The sequence below is a fragment of the Piliocolobus tephrosceles genome, chromosome 2 (genome assembly GCF_002776525.5).
Source record: "Piliocolobus tephrosceles isolate RC106 chromosome 2, ASM277652v3, whole genome shotgun sequence".
Classification (NCBI taxonomy): Eukaryota; Metazoa; Chordata; class Mammalia; order Primates; family Cercopithecidae; genus Piliocolobus; species Piliocolobus tephrosceles.
Window position 1 is genome coordinate 78,490,913 of NC_045435.1, and position 17,405 is coordinate 78,508,317.

A 17,405-nucleotide genomic window follows, 5' to 3' on the forward strand; every position below is an offset into this window, starting at 1 on the left:
TGCACTCCAGCCGGGGCAAAAAGAGCGAGACTCCGTCTCATAAATAAATAAATAAATAAATAAATAAATAAATAAATAAATAAATGTTCTAGGAACTGTACTAGGTTTCAGTTATACCAAAGTGAGTAAAGACCCAGTATTTAGTTGCCCTCTGGGAACTCTGGGAACTTACTGTCTCGTAGAGAAGACAGAGAAGCAACCAACAATTACAGTCTAGGGAAGGAGGGGTAAGCTATGAGGAGAGGTGCACCTAGCCCAGTGCCCAGTAAAAACTGTCCGACCAGGAACAGTGGCTCACGCCTGTAATCCCAGCACTTTGGAAGGCTGAGGTAGAAGGATTGCTTGAACCCAGGAGTTTGAGACCAGTCTGAGCAACACAGGGAGACCCTATCTCTACAAAAAAAAATACAAAAATTAGCTGGGCATGGTGGCACGTGCCTGTAGTTCCAGCAACTCGGGAGACTGAGATGGGTGGACTGCTTGAGCCTGGGAGGTCAAGGCTGCAGTGAGCCGTGATTATACCACCGCACTCCAGCCTGGGTGACAGAGTGAGACCCAGTCTCAAAAATCAAAATAAAACAAAACAAAAACAAAAAAAGGAAAGAAGACCAAAAAAACCAAAACCAAAACCAAAAAAAAAAAAAAAAAAAACCCTGTCCTTATAGCTTTTCTTTTTTTTTTTTTTTCTGAGACGGAGTTTCACTCTGTCACCCAGGCTGGAGTGCAATGGTGCGATCTTGGCTCACTGAAACTTCTGCCTCTCAGGTTCAAGCCATTGTCCTGCCTCAGCCTCCTGAGTAGCTGGGATTACAGGCCTATAGCTTTTCAAATAGTGGCTGAAGACACAGTTTTAAGAAAATTATTTACTTTGATCAATTTTGAAAACAATTTCTAAATTTAAATTGTGAGTATGACAGTAATCCTTAGAGATCTCTTGTTTTGGACTTCTTATAACTTTAGAATCAATATTAATGATTTACTGATATTGGGGAATCAATAGATTGGGGAAGGATCTAATTCTTTTGTTTTTTTGTTTTTTGAGATGGAGTCTCACTCTGTTGCCCAGGCTGGAGTGTAGTGGCACGATCTTGGCTCACTGCAACCTCTGCGTTCTGGGTTCAAGTGACTCTCCTGTCTCAGCCTCCTGAGTAGCTGGGATTACAGGCACATGCCACCATGCCCGGCTAAGTTTTTGTATTTTTAGTAGAGACGGGGTTTCATCGTGTTAGCCAGGATGGTCTCAATCTCCTGACCTCGTGATCCACCCGCCTCAGCCTCCCAAAGTGTTGGGATTACAGGCGTGAGCCACCGTGCCTGGCCAGGATGTAATTTATAGAAGTCATTTAGTTTGTCTGTTTTGATACACTTAATTAAAAGGAGCTTATCAACAATTCCAAAATTTCCTACTGGGAAATTAGGTGAAGAACCAGTCTGTAACCTGGCTCTCTTCTGCTGCCTGTTAGTATCCATGCTCTTGGTTATTACCTTCCTCACTATATCAGAGTTAGTTTGTGTGACCAACAGGATTTTGCAGTGATGGTATATCACTTCAGAGATTAGGTTATGAAAAATATGGTGGCATCCATCCCTCTGCCTTTCTCTTGAATCACTTGCTCTGAGGGAAGCCAGCTGCTTTATCTGAGCAGCCTTATGGTGAGGCCCACGTGGTGAGGAACTAAAGATTCCAGTTAACAGCACCTGAATGAGCAAAGAAAATCCTCCAGGCCCAGTCTACAGCTTGACAGCAACTACAGGAGAGACCTCGACCTAGAACCACTCAGCTAAGCTGCTCCTAGATTCCTGACCCTTAGAAACTGTTTAAGACACTAAATATTTGTGTGTTTTTTATTTATTTATTTTTAGATGGAGTCTCGCTCTTGTCGCCCAGGCTGGAGTGCAATGGTGCCATCTCAGCTCACTGCAACCTCCATCTCCTGGGTTCAAGTGATTCTCCTGCCTCAGCCTCCCAAGCAGCTGGAATTATAGGCACCCACCACCACGCCCAGCTAATTTTTGTATTTTTAGACAGGGTTTCACCATGTTGACCAGGCTGGGCTTGATCTCCTGACCTCAGGTGATCTACCTGGAATTACAGGTAGCTGGAATTACAGGCACCCACCACCACGCCCAGCTAATTTTTGTATTTTTAGTCAGGGTCTCACCATGTTGACCAGGCTGGTCTTGAACTCCTGACCTCAGGTGATCTCCGCCTCCCAAAGTGCTGGGATTACAGGCGTGAGCCACCACCTTCAGCCTATTTGCTGTTTTAAACTGCTAAAGTTTTGGGGGTAATCTGTTACATAGCAATGGGTAACTTTTTTTTTTAATTTAAAAAATTATTATTTTAGAGACCCTGTGCAAGCATAGCTCACTGCAGTCTTGAACTCCTGGACTCAAGTGATCCTCCTGCCTTAACCTTCTGAGGAGCTGAGACTACAGGCATGTGCCACTACACCTGGCTACTTTACTTTTAATTTTTTTAGAGATGGAGGTCTCACTATGTGCCCAGGCTGGTCTCAAACTCCTGGGCTAAAGCGACCCTCCCACTTCGGCCTCCAGAGTTGCTGGGATTTTGAGGACTTTGCTATAACATGAGGCCAGAGAAATAAATGTTTTATTTTACTATTATTTTTTGAGATGGAATCTTGCTCTGTGGCCTAGCCTGGAGTGCAGTGGTAAGATCTCGGTTCACTGCAACCTCCGCCTCCTGGGTTCAAGCAATTCTTCTGCCTCAGCCTCCCAAGTAGCTGGAATTACACCATGTGCCACTACATCTGGCAAATTTTTTTTTTTTTTTTTTTTTTAGTAGAGATGAGGTTTCGCCATGTTGGCCAGTCTGGTCTCGAATTCTTGACCTCAGGTGATTCGCCTGCCTCGGCCTCCTAAAGTGCTGGAATTACAGGTGTGAGCCACTGTGCCTGGCCAATAAGTGTATTTTAGGTATTCAAAGACAGATGACCTAGGCAGAAGGTTCTATTTATTACAGGTGATACCACAGTACTTACTCATCTTCATTGATAAAAAGGGCTATATATGCACATAGCACATATGTATTTACCACCTAATTTTGGCAAAAGCATTTAAAATATAGAACTTTATTTGCCAAAGTTGTGTGACTGCATAAACTCTTGCGGATTTAAAAAAAATGCGATTAGGAACATAAAGTGCTAAATTAGAATGCTCAACTTTAAAACTATCCCAAATTTACTGCGTAGAAGAAAATGTAATGAGCTCTATAAACACTATTTAAAGAAAATAAGGCCTTGCATGATAGTTCATGCCTATAATCTCAGTACTTTGGCGGGGGAAGCAGGAGGATCGCTTGAGGCCAGGAGTTCAGGACCAGCCTGATCAAAAGAACTAGACCCAGTCTCTAAAAATAAAAAATAAAACAAAAATTTGGTTTAAGATATTCAAAACACATTAACTCTTTGAAGATTAGTTATGAAGTGCAGGAGGAGGGGTAATGGGGGAGGCTAAATAAGCATGGGCTAATTATCTCAAGCAAGTTTTCAATCCAAAACAAAATGACATAACTATGCAAAGATTACACAGTGAAGTAATTTACGGCAGAAGCCTGAGATTCAAAAAGTTGAAATGGTTGGGATTTTTAGTGCCTTTGCAGCTCCTCCCTTGTTTGCTTGTAGAACCTGCCATGAGGAAGGATCCTCAGTCTAGCAGGAAGGGATCCCGCCATTTAAGAGGGAAAAGAATGCTATTCCAAGCAGGCACACCTGCTTCCAATTCTATGTGGAGCACGATGCTGATGGGATAAATGAGTACACAGAATTTAGGATAAAGAAAAATCCTAGGATGAAATTTCACGAAGTAGAAGTTTGAATCTCTGCTAAATGAAATCTGGCTACCTAGATATTCTCCGGCCAGTTCAAAAGGTGAAAATGACAAGGTGAACAGCCACTGTGAGCAGCAGGAGCACAACCAACAACAGTTTCTCTACTTGTTCTTATCTCCCTCCCCTGGTCCCTTTGCCTTTCTTTTTTTTTTTTTTTTTTTTTTTTTTTGAGACAGAGTCTCGCTCTGTCGCCCAGGCTGGAGTGCAGTGGCCGGATCTCAGCTCACTGCAAGCCCCGTCTCCCGGGTTCACGCCATTCTCCTGCCTCAGCCTCCCGAGTAGCTGGGACTACAGGCGCCCGCCATCTCGCCCGGCTAGTTTTTTGTATTTTAGTAGAGACGGGGTTTCACCGTGTTAGCCAGGATGGTCTCGATCTCCTGACCTTGTGATCCGCCCATCTCGGCCTCCCAAAGTGCTGGGATTACAGGCTTGAGCCACCGCGCCCGGCCCCTTTTGCCTTTCTTATTCGTAATGCTCATGATGTCTTTTTCTTTCTTTTTTTGAGACAGTTTCGCTCTTGTTGCCCAGGCTGGAGTGCAATGGTGTGATCTCGGCTCACTGCAACCTCTGCCTCCTGGGTTCAAGCGATTCTCCTGCCTCAGCCTCCTGAGTAGCTGGGATTACAGGCATGTGCCACCACGCCCGGCTAATTTTGTATTTTTAGTAGAGACAAGGTTTCTCCATGTTGGTCAGGCTGGTCTCGAAATCCCAACCTCAGGTGATCTGCCCGCCTTGGCCTCCCAAAGAGCTGGGATTACAAGCGTGAGCTACCGCACCCGGTGTCTTTTTCATAGGCTGTATAGGTTTTAACTCAGTGTCCTTGCATGACAGGGTAACAGATCACATATTTTAAGATTTGGGCTGAAAGGCGCTTAATCTTTAGGGAAAAAAAAGGTCCTGCTCAATCTACTGAATGAGCAGGACAATAAACACAAACAAGACATGGTGGACACTTGCCTTCACGTGCAAGGGATTTATTATTGGATTCATCCAATCCATGCCCCAGCTCGTCAATAGGAGACGCCTACTCAAAGAGCCTGCCTGGCTAAAACACTTTCTCTTGGCTTAAAAAACAAACAAACAAACAAAAAAAAACCTAAAAAAAAAACCTTAGGCCAGGCACAGTGGCTCACGCCTCTAATCCCAGCACTTTGGGAGGCTGAGGCGGGCAGATCACGAGGTCAGGAGATGGAGACCATCCTGGCCAAGATGGTGAAACCTGTCTCTACTAAAATACAAAAAATTAGCTGGTCGTGGTGGTGGGCCTGTAGTCCCAGCTACTCAGGAGGCTGAGGCAGGAGAATCCCTTGAACCCGGGAGGCAGAGATTGCAGTGAGCCGAGTTGGCACCACTGCACTTCAGCCTGGAGACAGAGTGAGACTCCGTCTCAAAAAAAAAAAAAAAAAAATTCTTCGCTAGTTACCTGTTACTCACAAGTTACAGTTCAAACCATTTAACAGGGAAAAATTCCATGACAGTATACACAAAGCCTTAAAAATGCTTCCCAGTCATAATGCCCTTTTAAAGAAAATCAAGATCAGATCTTAATGGTTTTCAATGACATGTGCTTCAAGAGAAACCAGACCTGTTCCTCAGACGATCTAGAAGGGAAACTTACCTTTGGCTCTGTAGCCAGATATCCCCAGGTTGGAAGGTTGAGTGGTTGAAGGTCAGAGGAAATGCACCCAATGTTTCTATGGTTCCATAGACTCCAGTGTCTTCTTCTATTACACTGTATTTTAATTGCCAGCTTCCTTGCCTGTATTTCACCCCCACACCAAAAGCTCTATGAAGATAGGGACTGAGTGTTGTCAGGATCTGGCACAGCGCCTCATATCAGACACTCAATAAGTATTTGTTAAATGAATGTATATGAAACCACTGAAACCTGGAGACACAACATAGAGTAGCAGAAAAAGAAACAGGCCAGGTGTGGTGGCTCATCCCTGTAATCCCAGCACTTTGGGAGGCTGAGGCAGGCGGGTCACCTGAAGTCAGGAGTTTAAGACCAGTCAGAGCAACATGGAGAAACCCCGTCTCTATAAAAATACAAAATTAGCAGAGTGTGGTGGCACATGCCTGTATACCCAGCTACTTGGGAGGCTGAGGCAGGAGAATTGCTTGAATCTGGGAGGCAGAGGTTGTGGTGAGCTGAGATTGCACCATTGTACTCCAGCTTGGGCAACAAGAGTGGAACTCTGTCTCAAAAAAAAAAAAAAAAAAAAAAGAGAAACATCTTGGTTCTCAACTTTATTAATGATTCCAAGTAAAAAATTTTCTGGATTTTTTTCCTGGATAAACAAAAAGATGGGATAGGATTGTTAAGGGTTTCTCCAGCATTATAATTCTATGACTAATATGTACAAAGCGTTTTTAAAATTATAAGACTGACTGTTGAGTGAACACACCAGAATTCCTCAGTGTAAATGAACATTAGCTCCTTTAAAGGTGGGGGTGGGTACTCTGACAAGTTAATTACTCATTCAACGATGAAAGCCAATTTGGAACATTTCTGTAGCTTAAAAAATTTATACAAGCAACACGTATTTATTAATTACTAAAAATAAATTAGAAATCACAAAAGGGAGGCTGAGGGGAACAATAGCTTGAGTCCAGAAGGTTCGAGACCAGCCTGGGCAACATGGGGAAACTGAATCTCTACAAAAAAATACAAAAATTAGCTGGGTGTGGTGGTACATGCCTATAGTCCCAGCTACTTGGGAGGCTGAGATAGGAGGATTGTTGAGCCCAAGAGGTGGAGGTTGCAGTGAGCCGAGATTCATGATACTGCACTCCAGCCTGGGCAACAGTGTGAGACTCTGTCTCAGAAAAAGAGAAAAAAAAAAGAAAAGAAAAGAAAATCATAAAGGTGGAAGGGAATTTAAATTTACCCACAATCATACAAAGACAACCACTACCACCAGTCTGGGTATAAATCCTCTTAAGTTCTCCTGTTATAAATATACGTTGTATGTTTACATTTCTTTTCCTCTGTAAAACCAGGGTTATTTTACACTGGTAACCTCTTTCTTTTACTTAATATAGTATGAGTATCTTTCCACATACTTTGTAACCACAGTAATTTATAGAGTGGTAATATTAATTTATTTAAACAATGACCCACTTAGGTTGTTTATCTGTCACTATGATAAAAATGCTGCACTACATGTCCTAGTACATTTTTATACACATAATTATGTTTTCAAAATAATTATCCAGAAGTGAACTTTTGGGAGCAAGGCTGTATTTTTTTTTTTTTTTTTTTTTTTGAGAGGGAGTCTCGTGCTGTCGCCCAGGCTGCAGTGCAGTGGCCGGATCTCAGCTCACTGCAAGCTCCGCCTCCCGGGTTTACGCCAATCTCCTGCCTCAGCCTCCTGAGTAGCTGGGACTACAGGCGCCTGCCACCTCGCCCGGCTAGCTTTTTTTGTATTTTTTAGTAGAGACGGGGTTTCACCGTGTTAGCCAGGATGGTCTCAATCTCCTGACCTCGTGATCCGCCCGTCTCGGCCTCCCAAAGTGCTGGGATTACAGGCTTGAGCCACCGCGCCCGGCCAAGGCTGCATTTTTTTTTTCGAGATGCGAGTTTCACTCTTGTCACCCAACGGTGCGACGAGTGTCGCAGTGGTGCGATCTTGGCTCACTGCAACCTTTGCCTCACAGGTTCAAGCAATTCTCCTGCCTCAGCCTCCTGAGTAGCTGGAATTACATGCACCCATCACCACGCCTGGTTAATTTCTGTATTAATTTTTGTATCTGCAGCCAAGGCTGCAGTTTTAACTCAGTTGATTTGTATGCAGTTTTTTCTCTTTCGTAGCAGACACCCATCCTTTTGATGGTAGATAAATAGTCACTGGAAGCAGCCAAGAGTCACTAGACTTTGGTCAAGTGTAGTGATTAAAGTGAGAGATGACGTAGGCAATACTAGTTTTTGTCAAAAGCCTCTGACTATAGGGCAATGTGAATGGTTTTCACATGTGACTCAAAGTGGCTCTAAAGGCAATAATGACAGGAATTCCAAAACCATTGTGGGCAACTGGTTCATCATCAAACCAAGCATATTACTTCCAAAAGAGTGAACTATGAAGGCAACACACAGAGCTAGGTGATAATGCTTTCTCATAAAAAATATATATATGTATCTCACGTATATCTCATTCACACACAAATTCTGAATGGTTGAGTCAATCAATTCATTTAATTAAAGTAGATGTACTGGCTTACCTAAAACTTTAATATTTGTAATATTTTTTCAGTATGACATTCTCATAAAAACTTATTCACCACTTGAATGGTACTTCACATACATTATCTTTTTAATGTTCACACTACTACCACAAATATAAGTATTATTGTCCCCATGTTATAAATGAGAAAATGGAGACTCAGAGAAAATGTGATTTGTGCAAGGCAACAACAGCTGATAAAACCAAGATGCCAATACAGATCTGTTTTGCTTCAAACACCATGTTCTTTTTATTTTCTGACCCTGCCATGTAGCACCTTTGAATAATTCTTAAACGTATCATTATAGGGTTGTTCAATTTTTAGCTGCAATGCTTAATATTTCTTAATGACTCTATTATTACTAGTGAATAATCCTACTCTTTATTTAACCTGGAAGTGAGCTGAACAAAACTGAAGGTATTGCTTATGAACAGACTTACTTAGATTCTTGAGGAAAACTGGAAGTAACTACAAAAAGCCATTTATTCCACTTGAATGAAGTAAATATTGATACTAGACCTTACATTTAAAGAGACCAGTCTAGCAAGTGACTCTCATTTTAACAATAACCATATTAAAAGAGAAAAAAAATAGGGCAGTAAGTTAAATAAAAGGCAAATAAAACTTGGAGGAAACAGCTAAGTGTTTTCTTTTAAACCCCGAAGAATATCAAATGTATGTTATGTTGCATAAAGAGTCATTTCAAGAGAAGACTATTAACAACCCAATAGTAGAGTCAGCATTGAGAACTTCAATGATATTCAACTCAAACATGCGTAGGGAGAGTAAAGTTATTTTATTAAATCATGCACATCACGTATGTTAGTGCAAATAGTTTAATCTGTACTCCAGAAATTCTATTGTAGTTTATATCTTTACAAAATAGATTTAAAACAATTATTTACTTTAAAAAATGTAATTCTGAAGTTAAGCATTTCAGAACAATATTTGCAATAACCTATATACAAGAGGTACTGGGTACCACTGGCATATTAGCATTCTGTGGTGGAGTGGCTTCCTGCAACAGAAAATGATGAAATGAACTATATGACAGTATTTTCTACAAGTCATTTGTGACTAATTCCTCCATAAATCTAGTGATCCTCCCAACAGCAATCCCAAATAGCTTAAAATATAACCTTTAAAGTATAAACAGTGACTGCCAAACATCACAAGGCAAATTATACCCTAAACTCCTATTTCAATATTTGACTAGACCTGTGGATTGCCACAGAACATTCAAGCCAATTCACTGACATTCCCTCCCGGTCTTTACTGACTGAAAAATTTAACTATGTGATATTTTAGGATATTCTAAGACCTAAATAAACTTTATTGACATAACTATGATGCCGCACAAAACCATGGCTAAACTTTCACTTGTGTTTTAAATTTATAACATCAAGCAGTGTTTTTAGGTGCTTCATTGTGCATAGAACACTATATCCTGGGAATAGTGCATTTCATTAACAGAAAGTCCCAATTAACAACAATAAAAAGAAAATAACCATTTGCATACTCAACCAGGAAATCTGTTGGTAGGTACAACAGCTCACCCTGAACATGAATTAGCTCTGACACATCATAAACCAAATTAGGTCAATACAAGCTTATCTAAAGAGATATTAATACTTTCTTCAATTAAACATGCTTGGAGGAATAGATGACAGAAAAAAAAAAAAAATCATGCTTCCTAAAATGCTGTATATGAGAAAGTAACTTGCCTTTTAAAGAAAAATATCTCTTTAAATACATGAGGTTTAATAAATTACATTCCAATTGACTCAACAGTTTGGTTGACTGCACTGAAATTGTATAATTACTACGTTTTTGCTCCCAGAAATTCTTCAGTTTGCTCAAGAAAATACACACTCTCATGGAAAGTTTTTTAAAGTTGATGTCCTCCACAACTTCAAGTCACATTAAGGCTGAACAAGCGTGCACATATTCCCCAAATTATCACCATAACAGTTTATTTTCCAAATGTATTTTTCCTTAAAAAAAAAAAATCTACGCAAATAGTTGTCTCTAAGTCTTGTTCCCAATAGCTCAGTGGTTTTATGAGTAAAAATGGCGTAAATATGTAAAAAAAAATATATATATGTGTATATATTTCAAACTGATAGGCACTGAGCACACAGGGCCTCTCTTCCCATGTATGTATTGGTTGTTTGGTTTGGGTAGTTATCGAATCGGAAAAATGAATTATCTGGCCATCAGAATTCAGAGTAAAATACTCACAAATTTAATGTTATAAATAATCTGGTGTACCAAGAAGCCTACTTTAGGCCACCATAATATTCAGAATCTCAACATACTAATTTAAAAATTACATGAAAAATTGCAAGCAAATTATTGCTTACAGTAGAATAAAGTCACAATTTTATATCTTCTTTATAGACAGATACATTTTATATAATTTAAAGCAATGACCCTACAGCTGTATTCTTGTACTTCTGCTGTTTTAAGAGGTAAAGAGGAAGAAAATGGTTCTGTTTGTCCCCAGCATGAGTGTGATGCCAGCTTCTAGAGGGAGGACGGTGTACGGACTCAAGGAACGCTCTCATGGAGAAGCTCTGGCCAGACCTGGCACGTACAGCACGATGGCTGTTACTGCAACCAGGGCAGCCAACATGGGCATCCAGGGCCAGGGTTTCTGTGTGGAAAGAAACCAAGAGTCAATATCACATTCTCCCCTCTGTTTTCATACCTATTAACCCCTTGGTTCCAGAGAGTCCTGAATACTTAACAGAATATTGGAAAAATCTTATTTTTGCATCATAAAGTTTGAAAAGAAAAAAAAAAGTGAGGGAGTGCAGGTATGAGGAGAGCCATAATAGTGGGACCACCAATTTGGAAGTCTAATACATCCCAAGAAAGTCCTGGGAGGTTTTCAACTTTGTTACAGTTGAAAACTAATAGTGACTTCTAAGAAAATTTGTGGGCTCTGCCTATTTACTCTGGTATCCATATATTCCAATATAACTGATGTATATAGACACCTGTAGTAGGTTTCTGCTCAAAATGTTTATTTATTGATAAGAACCAGACTCACATGTTGGGATATTTTATGCAAGGGGATAGTGGCTAAGGTGATAATGGTCTAGGCTTTGGTTCTCGAACTTGAAACCCCAGAAGACAAAATCAAAGAGGGTTCAAGATGGAGAAGTAACATTAGGGATCCTGCCTGTCTGACAATTCTGGTAAAGACTCTGTTCAGTGTAATAAAGCCACATGATCACCTCATATGCTCTACTAACATGCATGCCAGTTAGAGACAAGCATGGATGCGCTGCTGCCTGCTAGCTTTGAGAGGGCTTTACAAGATCAACTTGCTTTGATTGAGACTTGTATTCTTACTTGTATTCCAGGAGTATTATTGAGAAAAACTGGTTTTTAAAGAAATATTCTGATGTTGCGGTCAGGGCTCAGAAAGAAACGGGATACGTTTATATCCTTGCAAGTACACAATGGGGTTGAGATTGTGAGCCAATGGTTCATTATGTTAATCTCATTCTTTTTCATCTTCATAGGCATAGTATAAACAGGCAAAGGGTTGAAACAAAGAAAATCTACACTATGAAAAGGAAGAGGATAAGGAGGAAGGGGAAGAAAGCTAGCTGAAAATTTCAAGGAGGCAAACTCTTCATTTCTCATTCAAATCTGATTAAACACATAATTGGAAAGAGGGTACTAATATTGCAGAAATTCATAGTGTACTCCAGTTTGCTAGAGATAAAGACTCAGTTAATGGAAGCATATTAACAACTGGTTAGGTTGGAATTAACTCATGGTTAGCATTACTACAAAGTAAACAAGACAAAAAGTTACAGGATTAGTTGACTGTTCAGTTCATTGGTATGACACAAATACATGGCATACTAAATGAAGGGTTTGCTTCAGGTAACAAAATACCTGTGTGTTCTTGCCATGCACTATATTACAAATATGGCACAAAAAGGTGACGGGGACAAACAGACAAGGACTCAACAATAGTGCTTGTACCTTTCTCTACCACAATGGACCGAAACACCAAAACAGGAAAGCCAGGAATAGGCCGATGAATACGGCTGGGACGGGTTGTAATATGGAAGGCTAAAGAAGGGAAGGCATATTAAAATCATTTTATGCTATGAAAATAATCAGGTAAGAGGATTCAGACCCCAGTAGGGTGAGAGGTAGGGAAGAAAGAATGAAATAATAGAAGTATACCACTCAGGTTTTGCACAGATTGAAACATTTTAAAGACATCTAACACAATCTGATAGACTGTGGTGTGCAAGTTGGGAAACCATCAGTTTAAAAGGAACAGCTAGGCTCAATGCCTGTAATCCCAGCACTTTGGGAGGCTGAGGCAGGTGGATCACCTGAGGTCAGGAGTTTGAGACCAGCCTGGCCAACATGGTGAAACGCTGTCTCTACTAAAAATACAAGTTAGCCAGGCATGGTGCATGCCTGTAATCCCAGCTACTTCAGAGGCTAAGGCAGGAGAATCGCTTGAACCAGGAGGCAGAGGTTGCAGTGAGCTGAGATAGTGCCACTGCACTCCAAACTGGTGACAGAGTGAGACTCCATTAAAAAAAAAAAACAACAGCTGAAGGCAATGGGCAATGTGGGTATACCTAACATTCTAACAAAATATAGCACATGAAGACAGAGCAAGTCAGGTGTAGTGGCTCATGCCTGTAATCCCAGCACTTTGGCAAGCTGAGGTGGGCAGATTGCTTAAGGCCAGGAGTTCGAGACCAGCCTGGGCCACATGGCAAAACCCTGTCCCTACAAAAAATACAAAAATTAGTTGAGCATGGTGGCACATGTCTGTAGTTCCAGCTACTTGGGAAGCTGAAGTGGGAGGATTGCTCGAGCCAGGAAGGTCAAGGCTGCAGTGAGGTGAGATCACGCCACTGCACCCCAGCCTGGGTGACAGAGTAAGACCCTGTCTCCAAAAAAAAAAAAAAACCAAAAAAACAAAAAACAAACCACTGACAACACTTCACCATCAGCTGATGCTCTCTGCTTGACAGTACACTATTTTTGCTCAATACCTGAAATCCATTATTTGACAATGTACTCCCTTAGCAATGGTTAAAGTTTATTTTATGCCTCTAACAAAATCTTTTTTTTCAACCAAAGCTCTTTTGCTTATTAGATGACACAGCTTTCAAGCTTAAAAATAAATGCCCTGGCCGGGCACGGTGGCTCAAGCCTGTAATCCCAGCACTTTGGGAGGCCGAGATGGGCGGATCACGAGGTCAGGAGATCGAGACCATCCTGGCTAACACGGTGAAACCCCGTCTCTACTAAAAACTACAAAAAACTAGCCGGGCGAGGTGGCGGGTGCCTGTAGTCCCAGCTACCCGGGAGGCTGAGGCAGGAGAATGGTGTGAACCCGGGAGGCGGAGCTTGCAGTGAGCTGAGATCCGGCCACTGCACTCCAGCCTGGGCCACAGAGCGAGACTCCGTCTCAAAAAAAAAAAATTAAATGCCCTGTGACAATGTGTGCTTCCTAAATCAGGCAAGACATTGACATGTAATAAAGGTTTGGTATATAAAGACAGGCAGGGCTGGACGTGGTGGCTCACACCTATAATCCCAGCACTTTGGGAGGCTGCGGCAGGCAGATCACCTGAGGTCGGGAGTTCGACACCAGCCTGACCAACATGGAGAAACCCCATCTCTACTAAAAATACAAAATTAGCCAGGTGTGCTGGCGCATGCTGTAATCCCAGCTACTTGCGAGGCTGAGGCAGGAGAATTGCTTGAACCCGGGAGGTGGAGGTTGCGATGAGCTGAAATCATGCCATTGCACTCCAGCCTGGGCAGCAAGAGCGAAAAAAAAAGAAAAAGAAAAAAAGGGAGCTGACTCTCAGGGCTTTCAATTATGTTACCAGAATTATAATAATTTTTAAAATGGGAAGAAAATTGCTACAATGAGTGTTATTACAGAGTAATATTTTAGTACTATAAGTGCAATATCACTAAAAAAGGAAATTCACCCCTAAGGTGAATTGTAGCTATAAATAATAATAGCAAAGTTACTTTTGAAAAGGTTCTAAATAGTACGGGGCGGATCTATTCTGATTATGCTAGATGTCTTCATGGGTTATTGAGCAGTAGACTGAAATTCCAAAATCCCAGGGATATGAATCAACACAAAAGAAAGAAGTAATCAAACCACTGTGATCTGATTTTAGAAGAGTTATGCAATCTACATTTTGAAAAGTAACTGCAAACCATTTTTCCTTAGCATAAAGCCTCCACACCCAGTTCATCAACTTCTAAAAGGCTTCTACCTAAGCAGCAAGCCTTTATTATCTACAAACTAAAACTTTCTTTAGCAAAGGACAGTTGGACGCAACTCATGAGCATTCTGTGTGCAAATGAGTAACAGGATGGCCATGCAACATCACTCTTTTGTACTTGTGCTGCAAGGTAAGCAGAGTGGCTTCCTCCATAGGAAGTATGTGGCTCACGCACACTGCAGTGTCCAAGCCATGACAGTGGTTTTAAATAAGTCAGAGCACAACCAACCACACTAAACATCTATCAGGGCCCACAAAAGGTAACAATCACCAAAACGTACAACACAACATTTATTTAGTATAATATCTTTTTAAAGACCATCTGTCTTTCTAGCAAATGAAAAACAAAATATTAAACTCAATTTATACCAAAATGTTCATCTCTCTCCCTCTCTCACGGGACTACAGAAACTCACCAAATATTTTCTAATATTTACATGACAAAGAGACATTAAGCTTTTTAGAAATTATGCCTCAGTGAGAACATTATTGGTATAAGAACAACATGTACTACTCTCTCTTAAATGGATCCCTGGTGGTACAGTGCTTCATTTCCCAGCAGGGGAGAAACAAGAGCCAGATGATAGCTTAGTGACAGAGCTTCAGACTCATCTGGGAAAAGCTGACAGTTCTCAGGCAAGCTACTTTATTGCAAACAAGGCTCTTCCTCCAGGCAGTCCCGACGCTCTTCTAGGGGTATAGGTTAAAGGTACAAATTCTTACTTAAAAATCTGACAGCACAGTGATTCTATCATGGAATTTCATCATGAAAAGCCTATTTCATTTGTACCATTTGCTTCACAAATCAGTGATAAAGTCCTCTGAAAATCAATTTCAATCTCTTATGTGCCTCTCAATCAAAGCTAAGCCAAGTTTGCAAAGACTTACATTATTTCCTTTCTCTCGGAGCAGCTTCAGGTTGTTTTTACACTGTTTGAGCTCATCTGTGATTGACTGCTTTTCCTGCTCAGTCATTTCAAACTTCAACTTCAGTTCTGAGAGTACAGTCTGTGTCTTTTCATACTAAAGGCAAAGAAAAAAAAAGTGTGCAGATTCAACTTAAAATGGGTATGAAGTTATGGTTCTAGTCAGGCTTATATGTCACACCCTATTTAGTTACCTGGAACACCAAAGTCAAGTCTTTTTGTTTAAGGAGGAATAACTTGCACTCAAGAAGTCTTTTGGCTGAGCGTGGTGGCTCACGCCTGTAATCCCAGCACTCTGGCAGGCCAAAGTGGGCGGACCACGAGGTTAGGAGTTTGAGATCAGCCTGACCAACATGGAGAAATCCCATCTCTACTAAAAACACAAAAATTAGCTGGGTGTGGTGGCGCATGCCTGTAATCCCAGCTACTCCTCAGTAGGCTGAGACAGGAGAATCGCTTGAACCTGGGAGGCAGAGGTTGCAGTGAGCCAAGACAGTGCCACTGTGCACTGCAGCCTGGGTGACAGAGGGAGACTCCATCTCAAAAAAAAAAGAAGTCTTTAATGTTGACTTTATTCTATGTAAGAATTTTCTGGCCCTGGAGTTAAAAAAAATTAAGAGTAATCACCATTTTGTCATCTGTTTTTAATATAAAGGATCACTTTTCCCACCAAATGAGTTATAGGAGAAAAGGAAAATTTCAAACTGAGCAAAAGAAAAGTAGGTGAAGAAAAATTCCATAGCCAATGTTAGGAAGCCTGAGTTTATATCCTGGTAAGGAGTGTCAGCCAAACTATTTCAGTGTTGAAGTAAAAAGTATTAATTCCCAATAGGTTTCCCTTTACCTAGAATTACTGGGTATTAAAGTGTTCTGGATAAGTGAATTTTCTAGGCAGATGAAGCAAAGAAATGTATCTGAAGTACCCACCACTATGATTGGGAAATTTCTATTTCTCCACTTAAAACAGGCATCGGCTGGGCATGGTTGCTCACATCTGTAATCCCAGCACTTTGGGAGGCCAAGGTGGGCGGATCACTTGAGGTCAGGAGTTCAAGACCAGCCTGGCCAACGTGGCGAAACCCCATCTCTACTAAAAATACAAAATTAGCCAGGCATGGTGGCACATGCCTGTAATCCAAGCTACTTGGGAGGCTGAGGCTGGAGAATCGCTTGAACCCGGGAGGTGGAGGTTGCAGTGAGCTGATATTGCACCACTGCACTCTAGCCTGGGCAATAAGAGCAAAACTCCATCATCTCAAAAAACAAAACAAAAAAAACTTAGGTTATCAACTAAAAGTCATTTTAAAAAATCCGTTTCTGGTAGAAATTTTATTTTTATTTTATGCATTTATTTTTTGAGACGGAGTCTAGCTCTGTCACCTAGGCTGGAGTGGAGTGGTGCGATCTCAGCTCACTGAAACCACCGCCTCCCAGGTTGAAGTAATTCTCCTGCCTCAGCCTCCTGAGTAGCTGGGATTACGGGCACCTGCCGCCACGTCTGGCTATGTTTTGTACTTTTAGTAGAAATGGAGTTTCACCATGTTGGCCAGGCTGGTCTTGAACTCCTGGCCTAGGGTGATCTGCCTGCTTTCGTCTCCCAAAGTGCTGGGATGACAGGCATGAGCCACCATGCCCCGCCTGTTTCTGGTAGAAGTTTTTAAATAGCAAAACTTGCCATTTTCTGCTCCGGAAAACAATTCACTGTATATACTTTGACTTTCATATAGAGTCACATCCTTTTAAAGACCATCTGCCTTTTAAAGGTGAGACCAATATGAAACATAGTATGGCTTACCCCTACTTTAAATGGTGCCTGGAGGCTGAGATTCTAGACTGGTTCCACTTCTAGGTACTGCATCTTACACGCAAGCTGGGCTCACAGTCAAAGAGCAGAGATTGTTCTGCTACTGGCTGTGCCTTTGTCTCCACTTCCACTACCCCACTCTGCCATCTCTCTCTCTCTTTTTTTAGACGGAGTCTCACTCTGTCACCCAGGCTGGAGTGCAGTGGCATGATCTTGGCTCACTGCAACCTCCGCATCCTGGGTTCAAGGGATTCTTGTGCCTCAGCCCCCGGTACAGCTGGGCTTACAGGCATGCA

The 17,405-nt window shown here is 41.5% G+C and overlaps 1 protein-coding gene across 13 annotated transcripts in view; it reads right to left on the reverse strand.

The window, feature by feature from the left end:
- Positions 1–8,158: 8,158 nt before the first annotated feature.
- The window catches only part of SLMAP (sarcolemma associated protein), a 179,472-nt gene continuing 170,225 nt past the window's right edge, over positions 8,159–17,405 (reverse strand). For 9 of the 13 annotated variants that reach the window (XM_023200917.1, XM_023200904.1, XM_023200870.1 and 6 more), the window contains 2 exons: positions 15,268–15,402; positions 8,855–10,733 (listed from right to left, as the gene is read on the reverse strand). In XM_023200917.1, coding sequence (XP_023056685.1) covers positions 10,641–10,733; positions 15,268–15,402 — 228 coding nt within the window. In that variant the 3' untranslated portion in view covers positions 8,855–10,640. Of the gene's footprint in view, positions 10,734–12,082; positions 12,173–15,267; positions 15,403–17,405 lie in introns of all 13 variants that reach the window. The other 4 variants (XM_023200895.1, XM_023200878.1, XM_023200927.1 and 1 more) reach the window with 2 other exon arrangements.